A 21,348-nucleotide genomic window follows, 5' to 3' on the forward strand; every position below is an offset into this window, starting at 1 on the left:
GTTAAAACGGCTGAATGCTCTTTAGAGACGAGAAAAGAATGATATTAGCGTTTAGAGCCGCACAGCTGCCAGGCTGTTAGCTAGGTACGAGGACTCATTTATGTGGCAAGTGAGCAATGATTGCGCCTCCGAGATAAACCAAACCATTGGCCCGTGAGATGTTCTTGAATACACAGTCAACTGTTTGGTGTAATCTCTGCAATTCTTGACCAATTGCACATAAATGCTTTTTCTTTTCTCTACACAGCTCCAGTCGAACTGGTTTGGATTTGCGTACCCTGCCTGTGGAGCATAGGCTTTAGGGAACAGAAGGACCCTTGAGTTCAATCTTTCTCGGGGCAGATCTGGGTCAGTGAAGGCCAACAGAAGGCTGGATCCCATGGGGTCTGTGCAAAACATTCTGCCATTTCTCATCTCCACACACCCGTCTCTGAACCTCCGACTGGGCATGGGACCCCGGGTAAGCCCACTCAACTGGATGGCGCGTCACACAGGGGCTTTAATTTTCATTTAGTGTGTTGACGGATGCAGTCGAGAGAGATGATGACTCAGGTGTTGGACATTAATGTCAATTTAGCCGATAATTTAGAGCCGCAATGCATTAGCTTGGAAATCCATGTGCTAACTATTCCTGGAAACATTTGGGGCTGACAGAATTTAGAAATGATCTGACAGAAATTTGGAAGCGATGTTTGGTTTTAAATTTCCCTGGCATAAGAATTTTAAGTGTTACTTGCTAAAGTCATTACTATTGCCATCACGTATACTTAAGGTTAGACATTTGAACAAACCCCTAACATTAATTATTACAGTTTGGTGCAGTACCATTTTTTGGTACTGAATGATACCTGTAATTATGCAGATTGTTCAGCAGATGTGTGGTATTAATTTTTGAAATGATCAGACTTGTAATTTTTATAGAAGCTTTTTTCCACCTTAAAAAAATGACAATATTAGTAATAGTAATAATAATAATAGGACTTTTTTGCATCTTACAATTTCTATTTAAAGTTGCGCCTGTTTCTCATAACTGCAGTTTTTAAATATCTAACAATTGGGACTTTTTCTATCTCACAATTAAAACTTTATTTCTCAGTTGACTCACAATTGTGTCCGAAATTTTTTACATTTGCAACTTTATATCCTAATACCAACTTTTTATCTCATAATTGTAATTTAATTTCTCACAATTCTCTGACTCATATTTCATATTTGCAGTTTTATGTCTCACAGTTGCAATTTTATATTTCATAGTTGAGACTATTTCTCAAGTTTGTTAATATTTATTGTATTTGAAAATATATTTATTTATATCCCACAACTGCAACTTTATTTCTCATATTTGCGACTTTATATCTAACAGTTATGACTTCATTTCCTCTATATGTGGCTTTACATCATAATTGCAACTTTATTTCTTACAATTGCAACTTTATGTCTCATAATTTGGACTTTGTCATGTTGTTACTTGTAATAATATTAGCAACTTTATATTAGAATTGCCACTCTTATTCACAGCATTATTTAATATAATCGCAACTTCATATCTCACAGTTGTGACTTCATTTTTACCTTGTGGATCGAGGTAAAACAATGCTAATATTTTGTTGAATATTTAATCTCAATCTTTTATCAGCAAGCGTTTTGATTGGAAGTACTTCTAAAAACCTAATCATGTTATAAGAGAGAATAATTTCATGCAAAATAATCCTTGCAGACAAATGTGAGGTGCTCTTCTGTGACAAATGAATGAAAGAAACCGAGCAAGAGAGAAGCAAAACTTGGTACCGTTTTTGTGTGCTCTTGCATTACAAACTGAGTCAAAGGATTACCAGCAGGCTATAAAAAGATGCCTTTTTGGCCATAGACAAATTCAAGGCTGTAGATCTGAACAGTGCGTTTGTGTGCACACACATAAAAGTGTGTAATGGGGGAGGTGTGTTTTTGTGCCAAGCATATGGTCGTAGGGAGAGAGAGAAGGGGACAAGCGATAATCCCTCTGCAGTCATGCCATGGTCACTTGTGTTTTCTGTGAGTGTGTGTGTCCAGCGGGTGTCTAGGGTTGTCTGATTCGGTACTGCTGGCTTGCGGTGAGGATTAGCGCTCTGGAGGGGCGTACATGTTCTCTTGACAGACCTCTTGTGCTCCCTTAACTACGAGACAGTTGGATACAACTGCAACAAACATATGTCATAGTGATCCAAGAGGCAGATACTTACGATACTTACGATTAAAATGTTCACTTATAATCTTTTTATTAACTTTAAAAAGGCAATTAGTAAAAATAGAAGTAATTAAACTGTGACTTTTTAGTAGTGCAGCATTTCTGAGGAATATTTATGACGTACGTAAAAAAAACAACAACTGACAGCTAAAACAGTATGTCTACGGAACAAGTTCATACAATAAAGCAACAATAATCAACAATAAAAAATAAAATAAAAAGAAATTGCTCTAAAATTTCTAACATTTACTTCCAATTATTGTCCAATTCATATGCAAAATTAACTAACATTTTTCAATGTAAAATAAAAAAAGAAATGTATTTTAATTATAAAAAAATAAAAAAGGACTCCTAAAATACAAAAATGACTTGTATAATATTTCCTGTGTATTTTAGATAACTCTGTCATATAAAAGCGTATGTGATTTTATAAAATCGTATGTGGAGGATTATTAAATAATATTGTTTATTTACATATCTTTGTATGCCAATATAAACGTCCTGTACAATAGTCTTTATTACGGTGTGGTACAACTCAACTGTCCATATGAAAAGAGTCATATAAACTGCACCTACTGTACCTTGCAGCAGTGTGTTCCTCTATTTAATTGACCTTGCTACATACCCAAGCCCGTCAAAAATACAAGGAAGGGGGGGGTTACCCTGAGGAAAGGAAATTACAGGGAAATGTAGTCCATAAACGACCTCTAGGCATGTGCAAGTCAATCATCGGTGCGAGGGGGTCTCCAGATGTCCTCGCCAGTGCTCAATGCCTGAGTGTCGGCTAGATGTGGGGGTTCTTCTGGCCTCTCTGGAGGCTTTAAACTGGGCCTCCAACTCCTCCACCCACCCGGTGCTCCAGTCCCACACGGGCAGCGGCTCCACCTCTCCAAAACACTCTCGAGGGGGGAACAGAACACTCAGGGGGGATGCAGGCGGGGAGAAATCTGCAGAAAATGCAGGATCACACACATCACGAAGGAAATCAAGGGAGATGAATGCATGTGCATGCAAATAGGTTCAAAACACATAAAGAAAAGTTAATACGTATAAAGATGCACAAGTCAATTTCATCATTATAACACTGAATGATAACGCACAACGGCGCTGGACTCATCAGTTACAATGTACTAGTCATTTAACCTGATGCATTCACGGATATTGAATAATAGACAGGGAGAAAGTGCAAGGGGGAAACAATCAGCAAATGGAGAGAGGAAAATCCCTGTAGGTTTCTCTTTTGAAAGCCATGATTGATTTGCTGAAACTTCAGAGAGTATGGTGGGGGAGCTCAGACAATTTGCAGACAGGCCCTCAAATCCCATTATTTTTCATTGTACCAAAGTAGCGCTGCTATTTTTCACTGTCTCATTGGGAAGCGTAATGCTGCAGTGCCCCGTGAATCTGATCTGACAATGAAAATGCTCATCCCAAATACAGTTCTCCCATCTAGTTATGCAACGATCCCCAAAAGCACTGGAATAACACTTCAAACAGTCTGAATGTGATTGCATTAGAGAAAAAAATATCAAATGAGAAAATGTTAGAGCTTTTCTCAGAACTAACCTCACTGTTGAGCCATTTTTGCTGTTATAATGTACTCTGTCTCAAGCTGAAGACAGGTGTAGTTTATCAAGTTAACTATGAACAATTTCTATTAAAATTTGACAACCTGAGTGTCCAAAAGCATGGTCTTCATCTATCATTTAAAACCTAACAAACTTCTTTTTTTGTGAAACGTTTTGTGCTGTTTTTCTATAGAATAAAAGCCACTTGCGTTGATGCCTTGTTATTTAATGCAATGACATAAAAACATGTTTAAGTGAGACTAAAGTGCCAACATACTTTGGTTGCACTGTATAGACTGTTTATTTCTTATATAATTATGAATAATTTCAAAAGAACTTAATTGCAGAAGTATTTTGTGGACTATGCAAATGATGCAGAATAATTTTACAGCCCTGCAGAGCTGAAAAACTAGTGACTGGCAATGATGAATTGAGAAAAGCTGGTGAGCAGCAAAGTAAAGTGAAATGTGATCACAGTTTTTGACAACTCGTGTGGTCAAATTTATAATAACTTACAAATTTGAAGAACACATTTAAACAAGGTAAACTATATCTTAAGATGTAAGAGTACTACAAACTTATCGGTACCTGAAAGCTAGATTAAAATGAGTCAAAATATTTACATATATTCATTTAACAGCCACTTTTATATTATTTCATTTCATTTCTGTGTTGAAATTAGCAGAGTTTTCAGGGTTGGTGAATCTGTGTGGAGCTGCTGATAGAGCATCAACTGTGTGAGTAGATTCTTCCACCTAGTGGACATTTCTCGCAACTACATTTGTACTTGCTATTAGCCAACTTAGAACTTCAATCACGTGAAGACTATAAATTAAAATAACCTAATTCTACAGAAGCTGAAAAGAGTTTTTAACTCGCCTGATAAAGTACCACTCATGGATTCGGCTGTCATAGCCAGAACGCGGGCAAAGTTCGCATCGTTTATGAACGAGCAGTCAGAGGAGCTGATGATACTCGTTCGAGCGCTCGTCACATTGCTTTCGGACACTGAACCCCAGCCGTTCCACAACGAACCCTCCCATTCGCTGCAACAAGATGAGGGCGCGTTCCTCAGTGTGGCTCTCCTGAGGCTGATTGCCTGAGACTCCTGCTCGTCATCCATCTCCCGGTCGGCAGGCCCACAGATGTAACCAAACGTGGGTGTCGGAGAGAACGGACGGGCCATTGAAGGAGAACTTTGATGGGACACACTGTTGGGAGAATCACAATTAGCCCTTGTCTTGATACTCCCTTCACTTATATGTTCTCTCAGAACACAGGTGTTCTTTTACCTTTGCCCCTGGGGTTTGGGGCTGATCTCCATGTACTGAGTGTGGCCCTGAGTACTGAGCGTGGTGTCCTGGTAGTCGTCGGTGGAGAGACAGAAGGAGGCTGTGGACAGGTGGCTGTAGGTCGGGCTTGGTTGGGCTGGGCTGTGGTGGGTTGGACAGCCTGTAGTAACCGTAGCGTGACCCTGGAGTCCAGAGGCAGCACACACAGACTGCTGAGAGCCGATGTCAACTGTCAACTTAGTGGATCTGGTAGACCTGAGGGATACAGAAATATGAGCGCATTAATAATTTTTCCTTCGACCAGTAAATAAATTCATACTAGCTAGCACACTACAATTAATATTTCTATAATAAAATGTTCTTTTAGGAAGGTGTTTGTGTCCCTTCCAGCTATCCACTCTTTTCTTTCTCTTGTACAATGATGCCTCCAGCCGGACGAAGCTTCCTGTTTGTGTCTGTTTTTGTCCTACAGCTTTTAAAACACTTCCTCCCACTTACAGACCTTCTAATAAATAGTGTGGGCCATTTCCCCTTCAGACTCGCTGTCCATTAGTTGAGCTTCAAGCTAAATTGGTTTCCAGTCTTGTAGTCTGAGAGTAGAGAGACAGTAGTAGACTTTTCTTTTCTCATGGTGTAATGACATGTCATTGTCACAGACACCGTCATTACAGACAGGCAAGGGCATAACCCCTCAGGTCTGTGAAAAGCTCTGTGGCAGTAGTCATTTCACACCACTCGCATCCTGCTATAACAGAATGGTGAAAAGTTTATCACCGTCTAAGAAGCCCCAGTGAGGAGAAAGACTTCTAGTATGTTCCTGTGCACTGAGAAGGAATTGAACTCTGATAAGTGGGAAGATAAATCTTCAAAGCATTCTGCTGAATACTGTTGCCCACAGGAAAGAAAAAAATCACAAATGAGATCACTTTCATATCCTTAATTGTTTCTCCTAGATAGCTATGAGATAAAATGGATAGCAAATACATGAATTTATAGTTTCTCAGAAGTTTCTGCTGACAGAAAGACCCGTGATCTCACGTCTCCTTTATAGATTCAGATGTCAAATACTGTGCTCTGATTTCCCTAGACACCTGCAAAAGTCTTATAACAAAGTCTCTCCAGACCAAATTATTTTGTTTCCTACATTCATTTTATAGCTCAAACTCTTTTAGCATGTCATTGATTGTCTCATTTGTGCCTCTTTTTATAACTCCTATTTTAGGGGAAACATGGCACAATGCTGATATCTTTAAGCCACACAATAGCACCACTTTACAGTTCAATTACTTTACCTGGACTGAACAGTTATTTAAACAATTTGAAATGTTAAAATGTATTTATAAAGTAACAATTTAAATGGTAGTTCACCCAAAAATGAAAATTCTGTCATCATTTACTCATTCTCATGTCATTCCAAACCTTGTATGACTTTTTGAAAATAGCTGTTTTTGTGTACTGTAGAAGAAAGAATGTTGGAATACTGGAGCCCACTGACCTTCATAGGCAAAAAAATAACCAATGACAACTAGACATTTCTTTAAATATCTTCTGCTGTGTTCCACAGAAGAAAGCAAGTCGTTGAGGTTTGGACGACATGGGCGTATGTAAAAGATAACAGAATTTTCATTTTGGGTGAACTATTGCTTTAACTTAGATTAATAAATGCGAAAAAAATATTGTTCTTTGTTACTTCAAGATATCTAATGCATTACCTCAAGTCAACCAATTGAACCTTATTATAAAGTTTTACCAACATGTTAAACTTGGCTATAAATGAGCAATAAAATCTCTGCACTTTTAAATTTTGCTTTGAGTGTAGGTGTGATTCTCACTCGTCCTCTGAGCTGAGGCTGTGGTTGTCCTCCATGGGAAGAGGCGGAGGGCTGGGTAAGATGTCCACCAGCTGCAGAGAGGCAGAGTAGTGCAAGATACGCGGAGAACTCAGTGGCTTCACAGGCTCTGATACACCACCTGAGGGAATGTAGACCAGCTTAGAAGAGTTGTAATAAATAGACAGCGTAATGAGAATAGCATTTTAAACGCGAGACACGCTGATGTTCAAACCTGCAGGGTGCCGACTGAATCTTTGCTGATGGTTACTTGGTGCACTGCACACTGCCAGTGCTTGTTGACTCACGGGCATTAACGGGGCACTTTTTACCGCATGCAGCTCTGGAAGTAGAAAACAACACGTGTTACTGCTGGATGAAATTAATGTGAATGACTCGCTGAATGAATGAATGTCTCACCACGCTTGTAATTTTTCTCCCACGATTCCTTTAGAACTCCCATGTTGGGCTGGACAGGGAGGGCACGTTTCCATGGCAACGCCTGCACTTCAGTTTTGATGATGGGTTCGGTGATCCGAACGGTCTCGGAGTTATGCAGCTGAGATTTGCCGTGAGGCATTCTGGGACAGCAACCTGGACTATTAAACGTCTTCAGTCCATTGCCAGTTAGATCCACATAAAAGGTGCCATAGACGCCGCAATTATCTGGTACAATCGGGACAGCTGACCGCAGGGGGTTGGGGTCCTTTTTAGCCGTAATGGGCAGAGCTGTCAGTACGGAGGTAAAACACAGACTTATTTACATAATGTGCCAAGATGTCAACGGTAATTAGAGTTGATAAGGACTATGCAGAGTCGTGACTTCAGGGGTGACAGGCGTATTTTGAAGGTTCTTATAAGGATATATCTGTCATCCGGAGAGATGACGAGAGGAAAAAAAGAGAAGTAGTTGAGGGCTGATACTCGAGGGGAGGTTATTACGATGTATTTTAACTAAAATTGTGACTTACTGGTCCTCCGGAAGCCAGAGTTCTCTTGCCTCGGGGTCCAAAGGCCCTGCTTTGGCTCACTGCTGGAATCTGGCCTCCAGCCTCCAGAGATCCACGGAGAGTCTGGTGCTGCCATTCTAGAAAGGAAATTATAAGGATGGTGACTCAGTTACTTATGGAAGACTATTTTACAAATATAGTATTACATAAGAAAAACATCATGCTTTGGTAAATTATTATTATGAGATAAACAGTTAAAATTTAGCGATAAATGATGAGATAAAGTATATTGACAAATTAGATATTAAGCCATAATTATGAGATAAATATCTTCTAAAAAATACAATATAAGAAGACTTTATCTCATAATTGCAACTTAGTATGTCATAATTTCGGGGGGTTTTTTATCTCATAATTCAGATTTATCAAAACAGCTTTTTTGTCACGTGGAATACAGCGATGATAGAAATCATCAATGTACTATGCTTTCATTACTGTATTTTTAAATCAAACATATCATTTTTTACCTGTGTTTGATGATGAGATCTTCACTTTCCAGTCTATATAAGCCTATAAATGAAAGAGACAATTATAATTTAATTATGTGTGTGTATAGAAAAAAGTGACTCTATACACAAAAGTGACTATGTGTGTATAGAAAAAAGGAAGTAAATTGACCATATGCACGATTACTTCCTGGTTTTGGATAAGCCAGCTCAGTCATTTCCTGTCAACTGTACTGTGCCATAAGGGAGCGCCCTTTGTTCGGTTTCTCTACATAATCCATTCACAATTTGGAGAACAGTTTTGTTTGTCTAAGAGGACCAAACGTCCACGTATAACATTTCAGGGATGACAAACACAAATGTTAAATTTACTCGAGTGAATCCGTTAAATCCTGCTGCGAGTCACTGCTATGATTGACAGTGAACACTAGTTTATTAGAAAATAATTCAAATATCTCATTATTTCCCCCATATGGTCAATTGAGACTTTATTATAGATTACCTGAGTGTTTGCCTCCCAGGTTGGTGGGTCTGACATGTCTCCTGTACAAAAACACGGCAGTAATCATCAAAACACACCACAGGAGGGTGCCAACGCTGCCAATGAATACCGGCTCTTTAATCACAGCAAGGAAATGAGACATACTGAGTATGCCTGTCTGATTCGGTGTCGCCTCCTGCCTCGATTCTGTGAAAAAGAGAGTAACATATTGAGTAGATTACGCTTTAGAATTATTGTTTTATACCTTAGTGTTTTCTTCGCTTACCTATGAGCAGTTTGTATGGGTCGCTTTGGACCCCCACTCCCGCCCCATTAACGGCAGCCACCGTGACCCAGAACAGCTTTCCGGGCTGCAGTGTGCTCATCTCAATACTGTGTGTTCCACTGTCCACCGTCCAGTTAAAAGACTTTTGTTCCTCTGACTCCACACACCACACCTGTGCATGGTAAAATCAAGCAGGTTGCTACATATACTATATATTTATCTATTTATTTATTTAACATGATTTTAGGTCAATATGATATTGATAATATCACAATAATAGACTGTAATGGTGCAGAAGTCTCTGCTAATGCAAAGAAAACACATCAGTGGAAAATGGGCACCAATTTTGTGGTCAGAAACTGAATTTAGGGCTGATAAAAACAGTGACTCTAATTACTCTCTGAAGTGTTGTAGCAGCCTCTCAGGGCATTATTAGCATTGTTTCACAATGAGTTTCTATACACTAGTAATACCTGATATCCCTGAATGATTCCATTGTGAGCGTCATGAGGTGGAGGCTTCCAGCTGAGGTGCACAGTGTCGTTACGGTCAGTGGGCATTGTTATGGACACATCCTGAGGTGGCGCGCTGGGGACTGAGAACAAGGCACATGGTGACAGCTTGGTTTAAATAGTCCAAAGGTTTAGAGTTAGTACATTTTTTTATGTTTCTGTTAAAAAGTCTCTTATGCTCACCAGGGCTGCACTTATTTGATCAAAAATACAATAAAAACATTAATATTGTGAAATATTTTTACAATTTAAAATAACCATTCTATTTTCATATATTTTTAAAAATGTAAGTTATTACTGTGAAAGCAAAGCTGAGTTTTCAGCATCAATACTTCAGTCTTCAGTGTCACGTGAACTTGCTGACCTTTTGAATGACAAAAGAGTATAACTATCAGAAGTAACATGACTTCTGTTACTTAGTAGTGTTCTTTTAGTATTGTTGATATACTATTATAGTTTCTGTTATTATTTGATTTTTATATTTTCTGTTTTAGTTCAAGTTTTTGTAGTTTTGTATATTTGTGTATTTTTTGTCATTTTTATTTAGTATTTTTTTTAATATGCCTATATAGTTTTTGTTCATTTTTATTTATTAGATTTAGTTTATTTAGTTTTAGTTATTTTAGCATTCAAGTTAAACTAAAGGTTAGTTGCTAGTTTAAATATATTTTATTTTATTTAACGTTTATTTAGTTTCAAGTAACAAAAATGTTCTTTATGTTTTTAGTTAATAATAATAACCCTGGACTAAAGTACTTTGAAGTACCATGCAAATACCATGATATATAGTAATATAGCAGCATGTTATTACCATCTTTGACCATGATACCACCACAGTCCTTTTTTTTGTAAAGAATGTTCTAGATTCTCACCTATCTCTGGTACTCGTAAGTGTCTGGTGTTGCTCTCCCTGCCATACAGGCTGCTGCCGTAGGGTCGGACTTTGAACTCATACTTGTAGCCTCTCTTCAGAGGTCCCACATGTGTGTGAAGGCCAGGCTGAGGAATCCTTTGAGCTGTCCAGTCTGAGCTGGCCGGCAGGAGAGAGCGATACAGCACCTCAAAGCCTTCAAGATAATGAGGCTGTGACATTGACGACTGCAACTACAAACAGATAGACAACAGAAGAGAAAACACTGATGACATAATGCTGGCTTAAAATGAAAATACAATTATTTAAAGTGTGGTGCATGAGCTGCATTACCCTCCACATGACTTGAGACATGTTGGAGGCAGTACTCATAACTGTGACGTTCTCCAGGCTCACGCGTAAGGCAGACAGCTCCTTGTGTAGGTCTCTCAGTCTGGTGCTTCCTACGTCTGTAACATATATTAGCCAGACATCCCTTATCTCAACAAATGGCATGCTGGGAAGACGTTTAAAGGGATAGTATTTGGGCATTTTTCACCGAAAAATGAAAATTTTGTCATTAATTATTCACCCTCATGTTGTTCCAAACCTGTAAAACCTTCTCTCATCTTCGGAACACAAATTAAGATATTTTTGATGCATTCCGAGAGCTATCTGCCATAGACAGCAAGGGTCCTAACACAATTAAGACTCTTAAACATAGCAAGGACATTGTTAAAATAATCCATGTGACATCAGTGGTTCAACCGTAATTTTACAAAGCTACGAGAATACTTTTTGTGCACAATGAAAACAAAAATAATGACTTTATTCAACAATGTGTCTCCTCCACGTCACCCTATAGCGCCATTTTGAAGAGTATCATATACGTAAACAACGTATGCAATGTATGTATGCGGATATGTTGTTTACGTTCAAATCAATGCGTAAACATAAACAGCATATACGTGTATGGTGCTGCTATAATAAAGTGCTGTATGGACATGCTGCTGACACAGAACAGCATATGTTGTTTACGTATGTGATACTCTCCAAAATGGCGCTATAGGGTGACACGGAGGAGACAAATTGTTGAATAAAGTTGTTATTTTTGTTTTCTTTGTCCACAAAAATTATTCGTAAGTATTCGTAGCTTCGTAAAATTAGAGTTGAACTACTGACTACACATGGATTATTTTAATGATCTTCTTGCTACGTTTCTGAGCCTTGATCGTGTTAGGATCTTGCTGTCTATGGGAGGGTCAGAAAGCTCTCGGAATGCATCAAAAATATTAATTTGTGTTCCGAAGATGAACAAAGGTTTTAAAGGCTTGGAACGATATGAGGGTGAGTAATTAATGGCATAATTTTCAGTTTTGGGGGAACAATCCCTTTAAGTGCTGTTACTTGACTGATTACATGCATTCTTACCCTCTACAAGAAGCTGTGCGCTGGCCACAGACACCCCAAGCTTATTTTCCGCAGTGCAGGTGTACCTGCCCATGTCCTGAACCGTCACATAGTGGATTTGCAGACTGTGGTTGGGGTTGATTAAATATCTGGCAAATGCGATTGTAATATAAGATTAGGAATGTGAATTGTAAGGAATTTCATAATCCTTATGCATATGGGGTTTTTAACTGGGGTCTGCAGACCCCTGGAGGTTCTTTCAGGTACTGCAGGGGGTCTATAATACTATATACTAATTCTATATTATTAAAAATGATCTGACCTGCCATTGGGTAGAGGTCCTTTCTCTCGGCTCCACTCTACAGAAGGCACGGGGTCACCATCAGCCTCACAGAAAAACTGTGCAGACGCTCCAAGCTGCACTGAAACATCCTCTGGTTTATGCAGTAACACTGGTTTAGCTGAGGAAGGAGGTCAGATGTATGAGTCTCCAAGCTTTAATAAGTTATTCATACTATTTTAGAGCAAAGATAGAGTCTTACCTAATACAGACAGCCGAGACGCTCGGCTCTCTCTCACTCCAACGGTGTTTGAGGCTATACAGCTGTAAACTCCAGAGTCATTCTTCTGGGCTGGTGCAATGATCAGTTTACCATTCAATTCCTATTGCAGATATGCAGAAATATACTGTCATCCAGGCACACGAAAAAATGATCAGGGTTCTAAGGCACAGGTCTATCTCTGTGATACACTTTCTGTGTCACACTGCCCTCTGCAGACATACCCAGGGAAGGGTTCTCAAGAAAAAAACCTTAGCTGACAAATCAAACCCACTAAATGAGAAAACAATGTCTAATTAGAGCATGTTTTGCACTCACAGTGTAATGATCATTGCTGCTGTTGATTAGGATCCCATCTTTCCTCCAGGTTACGTTGGGCTCAGGATGTCCAACAGGTGGGCTGCAGTTCATCACAGCCACCTCGCCAACCGCCACCTCCACGTCACTGGGCTGCACACGGAACTCTTCTCGCAGAGCTGAAAATCACACATGTGGTCAGAATGAGTGAGTGTGAGAGTGTATGTGTGTGTGTGTGTGTGTGTGTGTGTGTGTGTGTGTGTGTGTGTGTGTGTGTGTATATATAATATAGTTACTACTATTCAAAGGTTTGTGGTCATTAATCATTAAGATTTATTTTTTTTGTAAAGAGCTTAATACTTTTATTCAGCAAGGGAGCAGTAAATAGAAGTGCTGTCAAGCCATCCAAAATAAAAGTTTTTAATAATATATGCGTGTGTGTATTGTGTACATTTATTATGTATACATAATAAATATTCACAGTACACACACATATATTATGTAAACAAAAACTTTTATTTTGGATGGTTTGACAGCACTAGTAAATAGATCAAAAGTGACAGTAAAGACATTTATATACACAAAATTAAGCAGCACAACTGTTTTCAACTTTAATGATAATAAGAAACATTCTTGAGCACCAAATCCGCATATTAGAATGATTTGACACTGAAGACTGCAATAATGACTACTGAAATTCAGCTTTGCCATCACAGGAATAAAATACATTTTAAAGTATATTAAAAAAGAAAACAGTTATTTTGAATTGTAAAACTATAACACAGTTGCACTGTTTGTAATGTATTTTTATCAAATAAATGCTGCCTTCAAGAGCATAAGCCTTCAAAGTCACTGAATAAAAGCATACCAACCCCTATTTTGAATGCTAATGGTCAGTTGCTGATCAAAAATTGAATATAAATGCTAAAAATGAGTTGCTACAATTCAGAGAACAAATGTCTAAATTTTTCTCATTAATGCCCTTTTGCATTAGTATTCAAGACCTATTGTCAACTCTCTTGACGTAGCTTGTTCGTGTCTCAAATTATCTAGCAGTGAATAGATGTAAACAAAACGCAAATTCATTGTGTGCAACAATTGTCTCAATCTGGTCCTGCTCCAATCCAGTGGAATGAAGAGTAAACGAGCCAGCTGAGGAATCTGTTTGGGCTACAAACACAGCATGCTTTCAGAGCTCAATTAGTGCTCTGTTTGTTTCAGGCAGGATGGCAAACTTTGACATCTGATCTCTAGTAATCTCATGAACCATCTTAATAAGCTTCCTCACCCTCTTGTTCCTTCAGTAGGTCTTGATGGGTCACTCATTGTTATCAAGGTCTGTCGACCTCAAACAGGTGAGTTTACGTGGCAACTGACCATCAAGATGTTTTGGACCCTATTGACTTTCGTTGTATGGACAACGTTATTGAAAATATGTTCTTTCATGATCCACAGAAGAAAGGTTCTGAACAACATTAGGGTAAATATTGACAGAATTTTCATTTTCAGGTGAACTATCCCTTATATTAGAAAGCATCACACTTTGTCATGATTCAAACCTGCTATATGAAGAGAGGCATTTCTGCTCGTCGTGACCCCGGCACTGTTGCGAGCCACACATGCATACACTGCTTCATGGGACTGATTCTTTCGGCCAGGGACGACGCTGAAGAAGAATAAACTTCCTTCTGGCAAAACGATAGGCTGTGATTGCGCATCCATCTTGTCCGTGTCAAGAAGTTGGCCATTTCTGAGCCACTGGATGGTGGGCTCAGGGTTGCCCTCCGCCCTGCAGGACAGAGTGGCCGGACTGCCCACCCGGACAACCACATCTGAGGGATGGTGGACGATACGAGGGAGGCCGCTGTCTGAAACAGGCCTGGAACCTGAAGAACCGAAAAGGAAGAATCAAACAACAGAGACTTCCAATCTGGAGAAGTCATTGAATTATTTTGTTTAGGATGGCTAGATGACCCCACGATGAGTAAGGGAACACACATTTCCTGTACGGAAAGAAAACGGAGTCAGAGCAGGAGGCTGTTTTTCCCACTATGAGAGGAACAAAGGCCCAGCACTCACAAACAAAGTCGTAGACCAACAGGACATCCGTCACCTGTGCACCAAGTGCAGGAATGGCCCTCTGCTATTATTGGCCCACTTACAATGTCCTACAATGTCTCTTTGTACTCTCACGCCAAAACATGCCAATCACATGAGCATGAGAGGGTGTCCTTGAAACAAAAAAAGCATTTGGTTTGGTCTTACAACAACTCCTTGTTGTCTGTCGGATTTGGGGGCCCTTTAATTAATAATAAACATAAATAATGTTGTTAAACATAAACTGAAATAAACCACGTCTTTTCCTCATGCATGAAAAGAGGAGGCAATTCAGGGTGGTGTGCACAATAGAGAATCTGAGTGCTACAGTCTTGGCAAAAATGTGTTCTACTATTAAAAGTTTCTATTGTCTGATGGGGCAGTTTCCTGAAAGAGGGGAAATCAAGAGTCTCACAGTCCTGCCATGTCATTTTCACTGTAGAGGAATTTGGGGGAAATGCTGGAAGCAATGCTACACTTTCCACAGTATATTGTGACATTCTACATGGGGTTTTGAGAAGCGTGTTGTTTAAAAAAAAACAGTTTTGTGCATAAAGATGAATTCTGTATTAGATTATAAACAGACCTATGTCCTTCTTGAAACAGCTGAAAAGCGAGCATGCAGGTGTTTACATGTACTATCTTATAGGCTACTTTTAACATATGTAACAAAATTAAGAATTACAGACTTAAATGTTAACTTTCATATAAAATGACGGGGATTAAGGGTAAATAAACATTTCATGTACTGTTTGCGTAATTAACATTTTACATCCATCTATTCTTAAGGGAACATTAACATATATCATGAAAATAAAAAATTTGAAAATAAATTTGTGATCATTAAGATTACAACACAAATAAAATATGCACTTTTATTTTTTATCATCATCATAATCTCAATAATAATATCGAAATAATTCAATCAAATTCCTCATTTAATTATTGTTTCAAAACCAGTATTCTAAATAAAACTAATAGTTTCTAGATATTTACATTATAATTGTACATTATTACATGTCACAAAAACGCAAGCAGACAAAAATATTATTTACCTCTAGAAAAAAACTTTAGAATAGCCTAATCATTTTATGGATTGAAATAACTTTTTTGTTAAATAAATAAATAAATAGTCAGTCTGAATTAGGCTACAGGGTTTCAGTTCATTCGGCTTTAATTTGTTCTTACCTTCAGTTTTATAAATAATCCCAAAAACCCAACAAAGCTTGATAAAGTGTCTCGTCATTTTAAGTGTCATGTCGAATTCAATCTACGAAGATAAACAAACGCATCGCTGTTCTGTCAGACTATCGGCGTTACAAAACCGCGACGAAAATGAATAGTTTCACAGGTTATGTAACGGAATGGCATTTCAGTTGAGATCTACAGGTTTCACAGTCATGTCTCTGTGGTCTCAGTCAGTATGAGTGTTGAACAGAGCGCCATCCGGATGGAGACCCGCCCCGAGCAGCAGGAGCTGATGACCTCCGATGACTGACGAGCCAGCGCTAACTAACTACTCCAACAACTGGTGAGGTAAACTACACATGTGTGACCTAAAGTTTCCTGAAGTCGCGGTTTTGCCCTCTGTTTATGTTTTGGTTTGAATTCAAGACGGCATAGTTTAAACAATGGGACATACTTGGGCCAAACTGTGTTTGTTACACTTACACATACTGCAGGGGAGAAAAAGGAGATGTTGTTTTTTCTTCTATAAGCTACTTCATCCACTGTTTATTTTTTTACTACTTCTATACAACTTTTATTGTTACCTCATGGCGATGGTGGTGATGGTCATGAAGAATTTCACTTTTAGTTGAGTTAGTAATTTAATGTGTGATCTGAAGACCTCTATTAAATGTTTGTGATGACAGCATACACAAAACAGGAAAGCATTAGACCTCACAGCCAAGAAAAACGTCCTTTCTAAGCTTCACAAATTGCTTAATATGTGAATACAAACTGATGCTAACCATATGAGCCATTAAAAAATCTGAATGAAATATTCCCACATAAATCAGAAAAGTTGATAAACTTAAAAGAAGAGAATATTGGCATGAACCGGTACTGTTCAAGTGACAAACTTTTCCCAATATATCAAAAACGTGTGCTGTAGATCCATACATTTCTCAAATAATACAACCAAAGGATCAGAAAAAAGGTTAAGAGCAAACAAAAGTTGACAGCTGCTACTGAGGAGCAACACTTGCTAATTCCAGTTACTATTAAGTCTGTGTAAATACGGTCGCTGAGGGGATGAGATGGAGAGAGGAGAAAACCGAAAGCGAAAAGAAAAGGATAGGAGAGAAAAGCAGAGGCGGCAGCAGTTCATTTTCTCGAAAGGCACATATAAATAAAGTGCTGTTTAGAGAACTGTCCATTGTGTGGCCTAAAAGAGCAGACCACACTGATGGACACATATATTGATCCAGAGAGCAGTGCCTTGATGGCCTGTGGATCACCAGCTTTCAGCAACTAACAAAAGATGTTGAGGGACTATGGAGCTGCATACCACAACACAGAATTAAAGCAGCACCGCAAAAGAACTCCAGGCTGATTTAGTGCCCAGAGTAACTTCTCAGCACGTTTTACCCATAAATAAGTCTCTTTGAATTCCTTAACAATGTCTGAGTTTGAGCGTAACATTATTTAGGCCTATTTTTATTTTATTTTTACCAAAACTGACTAAAGTAAGGAATAATGCATGCTTTAATAAGTAACAAGTGGTCAAGAATTGTATTATGTCAGAAATAAAACTTCATAGTACCCTGCTGAAACACAAAATGAAATATGTATTTTATATTTCATGTCATAAAAAATAAGAGTTTCATCCATTTGGGAAGATTTTTATTACAAATAAATAAAACATATGAGTAAATAAATAAAAATTATACCAAGAATATAGCAAAGGAAGAGGAATTGGGTTTAACAGCAACTTTTTCCCTGATAATCAACTCCCTACAGTTTCCAAAAGCCAGTCACTAAAAGGTCAAATATATTATAAACTACACCAACAAAAGTTTTTTAAACAGTAAAACTTCAAATAGTCATGCAAACGGAATGCGCTATGGTACCGTCATACTGACTTAATAAATTCTTCACATGTAAATTAAATCAAGAGTGTCCACAAGTGAAAATCATGAAGTGAAAAAGACTTTATCAAGTTATCACTGTCTTACTGATTTCATGCTTTGGACCCCATGCTGATACGCCTGAAATCAGCTGCCGAAGCCATTAGGTTAATAAAAAAAACTGAATAAAATCACCATTCGGCCTGGATAAAAATGTTTTGTTTTTTTTCTCCAAATTTTTTGATTATTTATTTGAGTGCTTATTCTTCACCAAAAAATTAATTAAAAGGCAAATATAATTTATGATATTAATTTTCTTAACAGTGCTCTATTCCCCAAAAAATCTATTTGTTTTACCTTTCCTGCGATGGGCCCTGTCCCTGTGTGTCGCCCGCTGGTGCGCCAGGCGATGGCGAAGGTGCCCTCTTCCTTCTGACCTCTCTGATCTCTGCGCCACCTGCTCCTCAGGTGGGCATGCGCACTGGCATTGACACTGGCGTGCCGCCTCGGTCCAGGTACACAGCCATGCCACCCACAGCAGCCATGCTGACACCTGCATCTTCAGCTTAAAGCTCCTCTCCTCTGGCTCTGCACCCTCCACTACACCATCCCAAATGCAGTTCAGACCGATCCACCCTTCTCCCCACAGTCCTTGTGGTGCTAAATTATCAGGAGATTGTTATAAAGAATGTTTTTTCTTTATATTCCACAAATGCTTTGTATTTACTTTCCCTCCCTCTTTTATTTAGCGCACCCTCCGCTCTCTCCCTCCTCTTTCTCGCCTGGCTTTTCTCTTTTGGGAAAGAAGTTGGCAGAAACAATGATTGAAAAACAAGTTTCAGGCCCCATGCTGGGAGCGCAGGAGAGGAGGAGAGGGACGGGGACTGTCTCCTCCAACAACATCTGTGTCATTCGTTCTGCACGTCCCAAAGATGGAAAACAAGGCCCGGGAGTGAACGGGGAGGGGACGGAAGGGAATCTCCCATACCAAAAGGGATCAGTTTCATTAATCAAGTGTCTACTAGTCGACTGATCAAATCCTTCAGAATGACAAAATCTCTCGCTCTTTAAAACATCAAACGGCTGAAAACCCATTGCCTGACTGCTATTGGCCCGTACCACAAAAGAAGTAGACACCCTTCATTTCTGCATCAAGCTACTCTCTCAAAAGCATGAGAGGGAGTGTTTTCAAACAAAACTGACCCTCTCCAATGGCTTTGGCTGCTTGTCGGCCATGAAAGGAACGGCTTTTGTCTGGGGGAAATTCGCACTTTCTCAACACAATTTCTATTTTATGCAGAGAGGAGAGGTGAGCGGACCGAATCACTTATGCAACTGGAACGTTCTCATTTGTCGACGTGAAGACGTTGCACTCGGAGTGGAGATCATTTTGGTTTTCACACTTAAACATTTCAATTATCAGACAACAGAAACCTAGTTGAATTTGATTACTGAGCAGCAAAGAGGATGAGGGAAGACACGGGCCTTTTCTCTTCCTTTCTTCTTTTTTGGTTCACATACATTCACTGATTTATGACCGTTCACAAAGTAAAAAGCAAAAAGGGAGAAATTTGTACCTTTCTTCATGCACAGTATGTGTCCCACTCATCACAGAGGTTGAATCAAATGGGACAGAAAAAGCAATTTGTCTCATGCAGTCTGGTCTTGTGTTCCACTCACCAGCCCTGCTGCTTCAGCACAGAAGAAACATGCTGAGTTAACAGACTTGACCTGTTCGGGGTTTAATTCTACAAAACTCCCAATTCATCGAAGACTGTAAGCCACAGGCAGAGATGTAGGCGATTAGAAATATTACCTCTGATGTACAATAGCATTGTTCTTACACAAATACCAGGGTGAACTTGTTTCTGCAAAATTTGTACCTTCAGTCTCTCAAAAAGGTATCAAACAACGTGCTCTCTATTTGAGATATTCTGATAATGTACAGTAGGTTTGTGTGTTGAACAGACAAGAATTTTGACTCATAAACTTCCCTCCCAGCAAGATGTTAACTGGTGCAACCATACCATTGCATCAGTTTAATGTGTGAATGAATCATTCTGACCAATTTTGTGAATCAGGTCAGTCAATTTATTTTAAATATCTGCTTCAAAAGAATGATTAATTCACTAATTAGACATCACTACTACTAATCTCATGAATGTGCCAGGGAGAGTTATTAGTGAATAATTAATTTTAATTTGTTCCTCTGATAAAGCTATCACATGACATCAGAAGACTTCAGAGTCTGTTTTATGATGTTTTGTCATGTTGGAGATTGACAGCCCCATTCACTTTGATTATATTGCAAAGAATGGCCAGAATATTCATAACTCACTTTTTGTGTTTAAAAAAGTGCCTAAAAATAAACATATTTACTTAAATGTCATTCAGCTGTTTCTGAGGAATGAGCAATGTATTTTATGTGGAGCAAGTTCCTAAAACAAATGTATTTTAGATTTCACTGACCACCCATTTTGCAAGCCATGACCTTGCATTTCAAACACTAGTTACTTGTTCATTCAATGCTCTTTCACTGTACCCCCTGCCAGGTAGCAGGTCATGTTGAGCGACCCTGGTGAGGACCCAAAAATGGCCACGCTTCAGACCTCCATGGGGTGTCTGGGTGGACCTCCAAAGGGCTATTCCAGCTCACTCTGACCCTTAAACTGTGCCTTAATCTTCAGCTCAGGAGGATGGAGAACACGCTAATCTTCCTAAAGAGAAAGCAAGAGAGAGACGGAGAGAAAAAAGTAGGTAGAAAAAAATGTGACTCATATAAAGAAAGATAGGATATTGGATAAGTAGAGAATGATAACCCTGGAATCAAAGCAAAACAAAAAAACTTATATCTTGGTCTGTGAGTTTCATTGGTTGAAAAGAAAACAAAAATGCAATACTTTCAAAAAACCCTGTTCTATTGCTGGATGAATGCAGTGTTTCAAAACACACAGACACACACAAAAAACTTTTTTGCTGCCAGTATTACAAATACAAATACAAAATAACAAATACTCACTCTTGGTGTGAATGAAATAAAATAAAAAAACAAAACAAGAAGTCAGGAAAATGTTAGCTGTCATTATTCACAACAAATATTTCCCTCTTTAAATAAAATATGGATAAAAATAATTAAAATATTGTTGGGGCAAATTTTTCCCTCGGTCTGAATAGGTCCATCGGAATGCAGTGTTTCAAATCAAAATCAGTTAAATCAAATCAGTTTAGCTCCCACATTTGACCCTTACCTGAACCCACACCTATAATCAACCTCAGACATTTTGCATCCAACAACAACCAACAGGAGTTCTGTTGATGCTTGCACCATTCTATTTAGGAATCCTTTACAGATTCTAAATGGAACAATTGATACGAGTAACATTTATCCAACACTGATTAGATTAAACATTCTCAG

At 38.7% G+C, this 21,348-nt stretch overlaps 1 protein-coding gene across 1 annotated transcript; it reads right to left on the reverse strand.

Moving 5' to 3' along the window:
* Positions 1-2,240: 2,240 nt before the first annotated feature.
* Positions 2,241-16,287, reverse strand: LOC306863721 (roundabout homolog 4-like). Its single transcript, XM_079407233.1, has 19 exons — positions 16,051-16,287; positions 14,325-14,651; positions 12,787-12,944; positions 12,451-12,571; positions 12,231-12,369; positions 11,930-12,057; positions 10,853-10,968; positions 10,521-10,752; positions 9,610-9,731; positions 9,137-9,308; positions 8,872-9,057; positions 8,391-8,433; positions 7,885-8,000; positions 7,334-7,642; positions 7,149-7,256; positions 6,917-7,055; positions 5,085-5,339; positions 4,672-5,003; positions 2,241-3,171 (listed from the first exon to the last, which is right to left on the reverse strand). Exons 1-19 carry the CDS (start codon positions 16,118-16,120, stop codon positions 2,951-2,953), a joined length of 3,294 nt encoding a protein of 1,097 aa, XP_079263359.1. The 5' UTR covers positions 16,121-16,287; the 3' UTR covers positions 2,241-2,950.
* Between the last annotated feature and the right edge of the window lie 5,061 nt (positions 16,288-21,348).

This window comes from Barbus barbus (genome assembly GCF_936440315.1).
Source record: "Barbus barbus genome assembly, chromosome: 45".
Lineage (NCBI taxonomy): Eukaryota > Metazoa > Chordata > Actinopteri > Cypriniformes > Cyprinidae > Barbus > Barbus barbus.

What these genes read in the sequence shown, in the direction of transcription:
- LOC306863721 (XM_079407233.1), bottom strand. Translation starts at nt 16,120, where the DNA reads ATGACACTTAAAATGACGAGACACTTTATCAAGCTTTGTTGGGTTTTT. An exon ending in TGTCTCAAGTCATGTGGAGG is followed by an intron (nt 10,753 to 10,852) that starts GTAATGCAGCTC and finishes ATCTGTTTGTAG; the next exon opens with TTGCAGTCGTCAATGTCACA. An exon ending in ATTCAGTCGGCACCCTGCAG is followed by an intron (nt 7,056 to 7,148) that starts GTTTGAACATCA and finishes ACATTCCCTCAG; the next exon opens with GTGGTGTATCAGAGCCTGTG.